Raw genomic sequence first — 12784 nt, forward strand, 5'->3', positions numbered from 1 at the left:
CTAAGGAAGGCTGGGACAAAAGGCAAATACCAGTCTGTCTTTGCGGTAACAGGCGTGTTTCCCTCGTGTAGGTACAAAAACGGTAGTTTGATCTGCCAAGCGGGAGAGCCGGGCAAGTACAGAATCGAGAGCAAGTACGGCGTGCACACACTGGAGATCAACAGGTAGGGCATTGGGGGTGTGGTGGGCACCCCAGGGCACCTGCCTCACATAGCCAGCATCCAGACCCAGGGCACCTGTCATAGTTAGAAACAGCTGCTCAGGGAGCACCATGTCCACTCTGTGCCGTGGGACTTTGGTGGTGTTTCTGTGTTAATCTGTGGGAGAAGCTTCTGGAAGCTTCTGGAAGCTGTCCTTGCTGTCGGGTCCCCGGGAGGCAAACCTGCAGCTCTGTCCAGGCTCCCGCTCTGGGAGCAAAGAGAATACACAGGTGGTTTAAGGACAGATGTGGCCATCAGGTGCGCAGGTGACCGTGGACTCGGACAACTTCCCCACACCTGCCCCGCAGGGGCGCAGCGAGGGCCGGGCTGGGGACCAGTCCCTAACCACACCCAGGCTCCTCAGAGGAATGTATGTTTTATAGCCCTGTGTACTTTGTACGGTATCTTGTCCCAAGGAGAGGCTTAATAAATAGACCGAGTAAGCTAAAAAAAAGAGAAAAAGAAATATAACTTCTATCTTTTTTCTCATAAATTGAAAAAAGTGTAGCATACAGATGAGGAAAAGAGAATAAAAATCTTTCCTGTTTCCCACAGCATCAGTATTGTCCTGTAAAGATAACATTTCATTTTCCTTACACAGCACATGCACACACGCATGCACACCTAGATTTTTTTTTCAAAAGTGAGATTCTGCCTCTCTTTTTCTGCTTCTGTGCACACACAGTTTGTATGTTATAAGATCATAACATGGTGCAGTCCACTTCTCTCCCAGTATATCGCGACATTTTCCTGTGCTCAGCTGGTACTCTCACAGGTTCGGGGGGCTCCTTCCTGCGCTGTGATTAGGGACCACGGCCAGACACCTGGGTTTGGATCCCTGATCTACCATGTACCTTGTGACTTTGGATGGGTCATGAACTCTTCCTGAATTGTGGTATTTTTATCTGAAATCATTATCAAGACACAGATGATAAACAATGGAACGATCATGAAAACCAGATAAGACCGTGTATGTTCCTATATGTCATATAAACACGTGGTGAGTGTGTGTGTGTGTGTGTGTGGTAAGTTAATTCAAGTCCTTTCTAGGAAACGATGAGGGAGACTAATATAGGTACAAAAAGTCGGTGAGGCATCGGGGTATATAACTGCATTGATTTTATTATTACTAACTTGTAGAGCGACTATATCATAATTAGGCTTAGTTTACTTAGAGGTAAGATAACCCACAATAAAAGAATTGTTAGAAAATGGTCCCACTGAAACAGTCCCCAAGGTGACTCGGAGAAGTCACAAGTTAGCACAGCAGAGCGTCCATCACGGGACCTTCTCCCCAATGCCTTCTTACACCGAGGACATTCTTTCTTTTTTAATTAAGAGTTTTTAGACACTGGTTCTATTGACCCGTTTTATACACTGCTTACTCTGATGTGCTCCATCTGCGTGACCAACGCGTGGGGCCCAGGCCCGCACGCCAGAGGGGAGTGGGGTGTGCACCCCCGGAGCAGGTGGGAGCAGGCAGGGAAGTCAGGGAGAGGAGGCCTCAGGGGTTGGGGTCCTGCCGGACCCACCTCATAGGCTTCTTGCTGAAGGCGGGCGGGGCGATGAGATTCATCGGAGGTGGGGGTGGGGAGGCGCTTGCCCAGACACGCTGCGGGGCAGGGGGAACCCTGAGCGGACCCCACAGGCTTCCTGTATGTGAGGATGCACCCAGGGCTGAGGATCGGTGGGGTCTGACCCACGTTGGTCTGGGAGGGAGTCCACCATCTCCCCTTTTCCACCCCACGGGAAGTCCGTGTCACCTCCTTTCTTTGCTTTTCTGCCTCGTGCTCACTGGGTCCTCCTCAGTCTCCTGCCTGTGTTCTCCCTCCTTGTTTCCCAACTTCTGACGGCGGTCCCCCTCCAGGCACTGCCCCCCTGGCGCTCCCAGGACCACACCCGCCGCCACACCGCACATGGGCTGGCTTTCTCACCGGTCAGAGATGGCCTTGGAGAAGCCTCTGGAGGAGGCCTGGGGGGTTCCCCATCACCAGAACCAGCTCTCCACCTGCGGATTACTCAGAACTAGTGTTAGAAAGTTGTGATTAAGATGAAAATTTGTGACAAGTCATTATCCTGGTTTTTCAGGTAAATCTGAGGCTGTTTCAAAAAGCTGGGGGTCTGGGCCTTCTGGTGCCATTTATTGAGAACCAACTGGGTTCCAGGCACTGGTGTAGATGCTTGGGATACAGCACTAAAACCAAGGTCCTCTTCTTTGAGGTCTTACAATCTGGCAAAAGGAGGTGAACTGTAAGAAAAATAAAAAAGTGAATTATATAGTAAATCAGGAGGCCACAGTGCTGGGCGTGGGGAGTGGGGCCCTGTTGGTGTGGGGTTGGGCTGGCATGTGGGGTGAAGTAGGGTGGCAGTCAGGCTGGCCCTCACTGAGAAGATGTCTTCAGAGCAAGGCTGTAGGAGATGCAGAATGGGACAAATCAGGGCAGTGAGCCGGGAGGTCTCTGTCCCAAGGGAGCAGCTCTGGCAGAGGCTCGGAAACCATGGGTCCCAGCTCCTGGGGCTGGAGCGCTGGGTGGCCGTCACAGGCCGGGAGGTCAGAGGTGTAGCTGGGGCTGTGGTGGTCAGACGGACGCTATCAGCCGCAGCAAGGACGCTGACTTTTCCTCGGAGTTGTGGGGATGCGGAGGGTCCGAGCTCTGGCTCTGAGCACAAGGCTGGGCTGTTGGTGGTGGGCTGGCCTGGCTAGGACGACACGGTTCTGTGCAGGTGCTGGAGGGAGACCAGCGGGAGGTGGATGGTCAGACATGGCGTGTTGCTGAGAAGGGGCGCCGCTGGGGCAAGGCAGGCTGGGGATCTGCACACACACTTGTGCAGAGGGTCGGGGGGCCTCGGCACCCTGGGTGGGAACACCCACCCCTTCCGCATTTCTCAGAGAATAACCTTCTCTGCTTTGATTTCTAGAATGTGTAGCTATTTACTAGCCAGAAAGCCACGCTGTGTGGGAGGAGCAAGCTTGTGTCCAGGGCCGTCTCTTCTCTAACCGGGGTGCCCTGTGGCCGGTTGGGGGTCCCTGGTCAGCCCGAGGTTTCACCCAGCTTGCTTCTGAGTTACTAACTGCATTTACAAGGGAAAACCATTTCCCGTTCTCCAGTATGAGACTTCGACTCTTATCCCGGGGATGTTAGCAGCTTTGAACCTGGCGCATGGACAGACCCGTGAGTCTGTCAGCTGCAAGTTTGTAAACTGAGGCCCGGGACGCTGTGGCCTGTGGCTCAGCAGCCAGGCCCCCCGCAGACGCACTCCGAGTTTGTGGAGACGGACGCGTGCAGCACTGGTCTGCCTGGGGACCCCTTTGGCAGCTGCGGGGCCGAGGGGAGCCCAACTCCCGCTGTCTCCACGCGACTCAGCTGTTCATGCCGAAGTGCTGAGTCGCTGTCATTTGATCCATGGCCGTTCCGAGTGCGGCGGAATGTGCCGCCGTCCCCAGAGGGCAGCCTGGGTGACGTCTGCTGCTCTGAATACCCTCTGGCCGCTGAGCCCTCCAAGTGCTTCCCTCCCTCCTGCGCTGTCGGATTTAGACTGTAACCGACACGGGTTTATGTGCTCGCAGGACTCCCCGGGGACTCATAATGTGAGTTCTCTTTCTTCGCAGAATTTTAATGTCGTGCTCGTGTTTTATGAAAGCGCGTGGAATGACCTCGGGCGGGTTTTGTTTCCAGCACCCCTGCCTCCTCCCGGTGGCTCGCAGCACGGCTTCTGGGCCAACCTCCCGGCACTTGGGTGTAGACGTCTGTCTTCAAACTCTCATTTGAGTTAGATTGTGAATCCAGGGTGGACGTGGCTCCCAGGGAAGGATGCTGGGCCCGAGTCCCCAGCACAGGTCAGGGGTCACATGGGCACTTGTCCAAGTACCCTCCTGGCAGGAGATCAGCGGGCATGACACTGTTTCGTGAAGCTGGTCTGGGGACACCTTGAGACTCGGAGATGTATAAGGGCCCCACGGGTGTGTGTGAAGATCGGGACCTCGGTCTGTTCTGGGAAGCCGTCCAAACAGAACACGAAACCCTCTGCCTCTTAACCGCGTGCTTGCAATTTCTCCCAGCCCGAGGGACGGGCCGTAGCAGACTCTGGAGGCTGGCTGCGTGCGACCTGGGGGAGGAGAGAGGGAACGCAGTCCTGCTGGGGTGTGGGAAGACATGTAGGTCCCTGGATTATCTGTGGACAAAATTCTGAGAAGGGCCCAGGCTCCTCAGTCTGGGTGCCCGGCCTGTCTGCCCCTGGGCGTGTACTCGCGCCGGCGCTCTGGGTCCCATCCTTCCCGCAGCCGCACACTGGGCAGCACGGGTGAGCCCGGCCCCCAGTCCAGGCAGGTGATCTTATGATCTTGTCTGTGTGTCCCAGCGTATTTCATGCCATATAAAACACGCACAATGGAGCGATTCAGAAACAGTGTTGTGAGAGTGACACACAAGGACAGGCCCATACCTCCTCGCCCCGCGGGCTGTTTGGACGTCCTCCCTGGGACGCTCGCAGGGAAGCAGTGGGTCGGAGTATCTGGGGAAGTGTCTGCCCTGCCTTACACGCCAGAGCACGCCACGGGTCCTCTCCGGGAGGAAGGCGCACCGACGGACACCCCAGCTGCGAAGGGATCCCTGGCCCGCCCCCTGCTGAGTGGCACTTGCTAACTGGTCCCTTGAGAAGCCCGCGCGAGTGCGTTAGGTGGTGCTTCTCGCTATCCGATTCTCAGCTGGAAAACTGGCTCAGGATCTTGTGGGACAGGCCGCTGTGTGGGTGGGCCGCTTGCCCTCCCCGTGGGACGTTTGGTTTGAAAACTCTGGGGCACTGTCTGAGACCACTGGTGTTCAGTCCTCCCCTGAAGGGTTTGTGGCCGAAGGACCAAGAAGATTGCTGAGATTAATGGTGGCCGACTGGACAGCACTGGGAGCCCTCGGTTCGCTCTGTCCGAGGATGCAGGGAGCGTGTAGCAGGAGGAGCCTCCCCCCTCGGGAACCGGAGTGACACTGGCCGAGGGACCATGTCCCGGCTCAGCGGGTTCGCCCCCTGGCCGGACCAGCCCGCTGGCCGTGCTCCGTGAAGTGTCGGCTGTGCCGCTCCTCCTCCCTGAGACTCAGTCCCTGTGCGGTTGCAGTCGGCCTTCGGGTCAGACTTCCGTCAGGTGGTTTTCACAGGGTGCTGGTGGCTGTGCATGTGGCTCGGGCCGGAGGACCATCCCGGCTGGGGCCGTGGGGTGCCGGCGCTCCCTCCTCTCAAGTGTCATCATGGAGCCTGTGAGGGTGTCGGTTGTGGGGAGAGTTGTGGGGCTAATCCCAGAAGAAGGATCCCTTCCCGTTTGCAGAATGCATTCATGAAAATATAATGGTTTCATTGTTCAGAAGAACTCACACAAGCACACGCACACATACAATAGTTATAATAATAATTCAAGCAGTGCCTGAGGGCCGGGGAGAGAAGTCACGGTGCCTTCCGTGTAGAGCCCCGCCCTGCTGCCCCCTTCGGTCTGTGCGCCTCGAGGGAGTGTGTGTGCGGGCGCGGAAGGTGATGCTCAAGGGGGAGAAAGCCCCCGGGGTCACGGAAGTTCTGTGTTTTCTCCGGGGAACAGGCTGCACCTGCCGTGAGACTGGACAGTGTGTGGCCAAGCAGCCCCTGGGAGGCCAGCCTAGGTCTGCAGCCTCACCGATGGGCTTTGTAGCTGGGCTCGCGTGGCCACATGGTGAGCCTAGGGCCAGTGTGCCGTGTGCCCAGCCACAGGGGCGGAGCTCTGTCCGTTCGGCTCCCGGGAGCCCCGCACTGAGAGCCAGTGGGAGGAGCCGGAGGGAACTCCGCGGAAGAAGGGACCCGGTCTCAGCAGAGAGCATGGCGCTCCGAAGCCTCCCTCCCCGTTATTGGAGACACTGTCTGCTTTTTGGTCAAAGGAAATATTTTCAGCTCCAAGGAAGAAAATCAGGTTACTAACGAGCCCCGGAGAATGGGTTTGTCTCTGAGGCACAACTTCTTGATGCATTTGAAAAGGAAGCCTGGGCTCAACTTTTTCCTTTGTTCCTTGTGAGTGGGGTTTTGTGTGTAATTTCTCTCCCCAGAGTAGTATCACGGTCCCGATGCCCACTTCTGGGACAGGCAGTGGGCGCTGCTGGAAAGAGCGCAGATCCTGGATTTGCGCACACCTCGTTTACCCAAGTTCTTCACGTGTCAGTCTTCTCACCACGCTGCTACGTAGCAGTGTGTGTTCTCTGGGGGCTGGGGCTGTGACACAGGACACTCAGGTCGAAGTCGCTGCAGAGCTGGCATCTAGGAAACGCTCAGCCGACGGGTCCTCCCCTTAGGTCCCTGGTCCCGGGGATGATTTCCAGATTCTGGTGGGAACATAGCTCACAGCCAAGAAAATAAGCTTTGTAAGATCGATCTGGGGGTGCAGAGGAGCCTGCCCTGGAGGAGCTGGGGTCCGGGGGTTGTGGGGTCATTTTTCTTTCTGGAGGGGACACGCCGCCTCCCCACGACTCCTAAAGGATGGCTGCCGTGGGCAGGGCTGCAGACAGCTTCAGAGTATCCTGGCGGCTGCCTCCTGTCTGGGGAGCGTCTGCTTTGGGGACTTGGGGAATAACCTCTCACACACGGGAATGTCTGGTGGGGAGGGAGGCAGAGTGGACTTTCCCAGAGGCTGAGGTCAGTGGAGCCTTCCCACTGGCCAGATAAAGCCACGAATTCCACCCCTGTAGGAAAATGCAGGCAGTGTAGAGCAGAGACTGCCCCTCAAGGACGAGACTGAGGCATTGCAGGGATGTCTGTATGGCCGGTTTCCCTCAGAGGCAAAGACAAGCCATGGTCTGGAATCAGACATTGCTGTGTCTGGAACCGACACTAGCTCCCAGGACAGAGCGGGCACTGTTCTTAAACTGGTCGTTCATGAACAGAGGGTCTAGGTCCTATAAGAGGCTTTCAAGGAACACCCCAATCGATCTGGGTCACGGGCTTCCAGGGCGGTCCCACAGTGCATTTAGGACGCTGCCTTTCTTTCTCTCTCTCCAAGGGCAAACTTTGACGACACAGCGACATACTCTGCTGTGGCCACAAACGGGTACGGGCAGGTGTCAACCAACGCCGCCGTGGTGGTGAGAAGTGAGTGGTCCTGACCGGGCTGGGGGCACGCCTCGTGCCTTCTGCCTTTGTCGGAGCCCTTCACCCGCTTCTCTTGCAGGGTTCCACGGGGACGAGGAGCCGTTGCACTCGGTGGGACTCCCGATTGGATGTAAGTCGATGCTGTTCCTTGCTGTGCAGAAAAATGTGTAGCACTAGCACGCGATCACAAAGAAAGTGTTTTCTGAGGGTCAAATCTTCTTAAAATCATACTTCAAAAGATTCTTCCCAATCACTCCTGGTGGTGCTGGTCCACGGAAAGCCCGTTTCCGTGTCCTTCTGTGGCCAGGGGGCATTTTAAGACACTGGTGAAACTGGGAGAGTTACATGTTTGAATCGAGTCCCAATCCTTGAGCTGAATGCTGGCTCCTGCCACTGTGTCCTGTCCCCCACCCCGATCGTCTGTGACCACTTCGAGCAAGCAGCCACGTGGATCGGGACGAGGATGACGTGATGTTGGCTCTGGGCTGCCTCCCGCCTGCCTCCGGAGGGTCGAGCCTTCCCCTTCCTGAGTGTGTGACCTGCCCATAGCTCGTGGGTCTGCACCCCGCTGTCTCCTGTACCCCTGCCCCCGCTAATGCCTTCCTTCTCCACTCTGAGTGCGAGTGCATGGGCCGGCTGTCACCCGTCCATGCCCTATTTGCAGGGTAACCTGCAGCAGCCCTGTCTTGGGGCGAGTCGGGGGTGTCTCTGAGCCCCTGGGTCAGTTCTCGGCCGGCAGGCGGGGACGCCGGGCTGACCCGAGCCCTGTGAGTGTGGGGAAAGCAGCCGTGCCCGGAGCATCTCTAGGACCAGGACTTGGTAGACCCACGTACCGTGGCTCCTTGATGGTTTGGGAATGAGGTTCAGGACTGACCTGCCCTTCCAGATTATGACTGTATCAATCTGGGGTCCGGATGTTACAGGTCAAGTGTGGGTGAGAGAGGACCTGACCCAAACTGTGCTCCAGGGGAAAGCCTTTCTGGCAGCCGTGCACGCCTGTGTCGTTGGCTTTGGGTCATCTCTGCATCGGTCATACTGGATTCTCTTGTGTCCCACAATCGGGAGTCGTGCAAGACCACAGATGGGCGAGCAGGACAGGGGCGGGGCCACATGGGGGGAGGCAGGGCGGCCCGAGAATGTGTGTTGGTGCCCCTGGGAATGCACGGATGATGGCGAGCCCCTGGCTCATCTGGCATTGTACTTTGGCGACCCCTGGTAGGAGCTCAGGGCCTCCGGAGGTGACGGAACTCCCTTCCCTCCCTCCCGCCCCTCCCCCACGCCCTCCCATGGCGGAACCGTCCTCTGGAAACTCCCAGCTCTTTAGAAACATCTCCCCTGCATGCACATGTTTCTAAATTATATATCTTTGTTTGTTTGGAAAATTTACTGTGCATTTTCTTCTGAAATGTACCCCCCCCCCCAGCTAAATGTTATGTTTTGAGATTTAATTTGCTGCCTCTGGATGTAGTTGGTCCGTTTTCTGTGCAGAGTAGAGGGCGTTGTGCTGATGAACACAGCACAGCGGGTTCTAAAGCCCAGAACCCTGTGCCTCGGGCTCGAGGGGACCTTCCGGAAGACCCACAGGTTGGGGCTGACGAGGATTTCAGCCCTTTGGTCTCACCACGGGGCTCGGAGTCCACGTGACCGCCCTGTGCCTGGAGGATGGGCCGCATCTCCGTGTGGGTCTTCTCACTCCTCGGGAGGGGCTCGGCATCTACTCTTCACAGCTGGGGAGAAGTCAGATCCCACGGCGCTGGCCGAGTGGGGGAGGCCCTCCTCCGGGTGCGTGGGAGGCACCTTCTCGCCTCTGCGGCCGCACATGGAGAAGGGAGGCCGGGTCTCCTCGCGGAGCCCATGGTCAGGACATTGTGCGAAACCTCATCACCTTCCAAAGCCCCCGCCTCCTAATACCTTCCTGCTGGGGCTGAGGGCTTTGACCTGTGCATCTGGGGAACATGCTCTCTCGGGGGTGCGGGTGCGTGAGGTCCTGGGGAAGTGCTCCTGCCGCATGGGCGCCAGTCTGCCTCCCGCTGTAACCATGTCCCCTCATCTGTCCAGTGCCCCCTTCGTCCGTGATTCCGTACATGCACTTCGACGTCCAGTTTCTGGAGAAGTTTGGGGTCACCTTCAGGAGGGAAGGCGAGACGGTCACTCTCAAGTGCACACTGCTGGTGACCCCGGAGCTGAAGAGGGTGCAGCCGCGCGCCGAGTGGTACAGGGACGGTGAGTACGAGGCAGGGACCACCGCCCCAGGGGGACGCTGAGCTCCCATCACCCGGCTGAGGACGATGGGTAGGCTCGAGGGGTGGTTTGGCGGTGGCGCCCACCACGGGGATGACCACAAGCAGCACGGCCAGCAGAGCACCTTGACCTCCACCCCGGGGATGTGGACAGGTTAGCAGGGATGCCCACGTTTAGATGAGTCCCAGGAGTTTTCTCTATAGCCTCACAAGAAGGGTCTTCCTGTGATTAAACAGGACAAGTGCAGTGTCTGTATCTGCCCGTTTTTCCTTGGCTGGGACAAGTGCTCATAGTTACTAGAGGCCGTGGAGTCCTGGGCTCTGTCCTGAGTGTGAGGTTTCTCTTCCACTGGGTCTGTGGGACAGGGTTGGGGCAGCTCCCCGGGGCCTGTGGGGGCTCCCCCAGGTGGGGATAGGGCAGACTCTTCTTCCTCCTTAGTCTGCACCCCTCTGCGGGGCCGTCCTCCCTGCCCTGTGCGTGTGCGCGGCGCAAGGGAATTTTCCTGCGTCTCCTGTGGACAGGGGCTCCTGAAGGACTCTGGCTTTCTGTGGGGCCAGCAAGACTGTCCTGCTTATACTTACTTGGGACCTAACACCATGCAAAGTATTACAAAGAAGCCCACGCCAGCCTGCCCAGACAATATTTATAATCGAGCTGGGGGAAAACAGAATTGCAAAGCCCTGTCTGAGAAAGCGTGAGAAGTGTCCCAGAACAGGGTGTGACGCTTTGCCAAAGGCATGGTACTGACCATGTGTGCCGACCCTGTGGGGCCCAGCGAGGGGCCGAGACTCGGTGGTGACAGAGGAGATCTGGTTTACCCTCTGCATGCCCTTGGACTTGTCCTTCACAAAATAAGACCTCACACCCATGTCCCCAGGACGGGGGTATCCTGCGCCGCGGTTGGCTGGAGGGCCCCATGCCCCATTCCACGGTGGTCTGCATTTGCCCCAGGGCTCGGGGTTGGAGTTGGTCCATTTTTTCCCATTAGGAACAATTCTTGAATGAAGTCACTGTGGCGTGCCCGTTCGCTACCTCGGGGCCCATTCTTGGAGCGTGCCTTGGGCGCCCAGACAACGCGCTCGCTGAAGGGTTTTGGCCCATGTTTCTGCTCGTGCGAGTGGCTGTGCTCCCGCAGGCCAGAGGGGGCAGCGTCCCTCTGTCCCATCCAAGCAGGGATGCAGCCGTGTGGTTGTGTCTGCCTGACATCAGGGAGGCCAGGGGTCACTCCTCCTTTTGTCTGCTGCTCCTTGCTTTCCCACGTTGCTGTTTCTTGCCCGGGCCTGGCCTCCTCCGCAGCGGCCGGCTCTGTCCTGGCCTTCAGCTGGACGGTTTACTGCTGCTACAGGTCGCTGGCAGGCACAGAGTGGAGGGCCGTCACTGAGCCAGCCCTGGCCACAGGAGGGTGTCACCTCCACAAAACCATGGTGGTGCACTTGGTGAGACACCGTGGGGTGTGCCAGGGCAGGGAGCTGGCCCCGGCCACCGCCATCCCCTCAGGCAGAGACACGCTGTCTCTGTCCTTCCGACGCTGACCATGGTCCCATCCTGCAGATGCCCCTTCCCTTGCCATTGGCTGTTGTGTGTGCTCTCGTGTGAAACGCGGCTCTCAGACGGTTGGGAGTCTGCCGCTTCCCCCCTCCGCGTGAGGCTCGAAACCCCGCCCCCCACCAGGCTCCTCTGCGCACCTATAGTCCGATTTCCTGGACGGTTTCTGAAGCCGTCCCGCATGGCCACTCTGCAGATGTGCTGCTGAAGGAGTCCAAGTGGACCAAGATGTTCTTCGGAGAAGGCCAGGCATCCCTGTCCTTCAGCCACCTGAACAAGGACGACGAGGGCCTGTACACCCTGAGGATTGTGTCCAGAGGGGGCATCAGTGAGCACAGTGCCTTCATGTTTGTCCGAGGTGTGTGGCCATGGGTGTGCAGGTGGCACGGCGAGGGCGTGGGCGTGGGAGGACGGGACCACTGACGAGGGCGGAGCAGGTGTGTGTGGGGGGCGGCTCACTGTGCTCCTTGCACGCCTCCTGATGGGGACGTCGGGGCTCTCGTCTTGGGCATGTCTGACTGTCCGTCCACGACTGACTGTCTGTCCACGACATGAGGAAGCTATAGTTGGGAACAGGTCAGGATCCTAACTTCTGCGTCTCTGTTGATGAATTGGTAGAATGTATAAAACGACTTCTAAGCCTGAGCACGCCTGTGTTGCTAATTCTCGAGAGATTTCAAGAACAAAGAGGGGTCCTGAGTAGGGAACACCGGTGGGGGGGGGCCCTCATGCCCCAGCTTGCTTGTGAGGCGAGGCCCTGAGCTAGGACTGCTGTCACCAGCACCACCCACCTTGGTGAGCGAGCGGGCACCAGGCCGACGGCCAGCCCCCGCTTGGAGCTTCACGCCCAGGGTCCGTGTGCACCCGTTTGCACCTCCTGCCTTCCCCGGGGGCCACAGGACCCCCACGTTATGGGAAGGAGAACAGAGTCATGACAGACCAGGCGGATTAGATGCTGTGCACGTTCTGTGCCGGGCACATGCACACGTCACACCCTCGCTGTAGTGAACGGACACGGGGACCCGTCACCTGGATGAAATCACGTCTATCCTGCGTACACAGTGCCCGGGGATGTATCTCCACACACATGTGTCTGTGCACACGCAGAAACGCCTCCTCGAATGTGTGTGCATAACCTGAAGCTCTGACACTGACCTCATAAGCCGGTGCCGTGATTCTCTGTCTCCAGTGCAGACGTGGGTCTCAGAGGGGACTTCTCCAGGGTGGGGCAGCTGGGGGCAGCTGTCTGGGCCTGAAGCTGGAGGCTTCTCGTGCACATTCCCAGCCCCCGGGCCCTTCTGGGCACCTGCTGGAGCTCTGCCCTGCCTCTACTCCCAGGCCCCCTGCGGTCTCTGGTTTCGGGACCCTCCTCTCCAGGGCCAGCTGAGCCACCCTGAGGATTCCAGAACACTTGGTTCTAGTTGGCGGGCTCAGCTGTCCTGAGCCTGTGGCTGGCCTCCGGCATTCTGACGGCCTGCCCGGCCTTGCCCTCCCTTACTCGCTGTTTCCCTCCCGTCGGCTCCAGGTTCCCTGGGCCTGGAACAGCTCCACCAGCATATTGCTGTTTCCAAACCTCAACTGTCGGATCAGAGCATGAAGGAGGGGCTGTATCATCAGGGAATACTATAATTTAAAAAAAAAAAAAAAGGAATACATAGAAAACAAATCCACTCTCCCTCCCCACCCCACCCCCCGAGACAACATAA

The 12784-nt window shown here is 58.0% G+C and overlaps 1 protein-coding gene across 1 annotated transcript in view; it reads left to right on the forward strand.

Moving 5' to 3' along the window:
- Positions 1-12784, forward strand: part of MYOM2 (myomesin 2) — a 71442-nt gene that overhangs the window by 9153 nt on the left and 49505 nt on the right. The window contains 5 exon segments of the mRNA XM_047713570.1: positions 72-164; positions 7204-7292; positions 7372-7422; positions 9351-9515; positions 11275-11436. Coding sequence (XP_047569526.1) covers positions 72-164; positions 7204-7292; positions 7372-7422; positions 9351-9515; positions 11275-11436 — 560 coding nt within the window.

The sequence above is a fragment of the Lutra lutra genome, chromosome 2, assembly GCF_902655055.1.
Source record: "Lutra lutra chromosome 2, mLutLut1.2, whole genome shotgun sequence".
In the NCBI taxonomy this organism is placed as follows: Eukaryota; Metazoa; Chordata; class Mammalia; order Carnivora; family Mustelidae; genus Lutra; species Lutra lutra.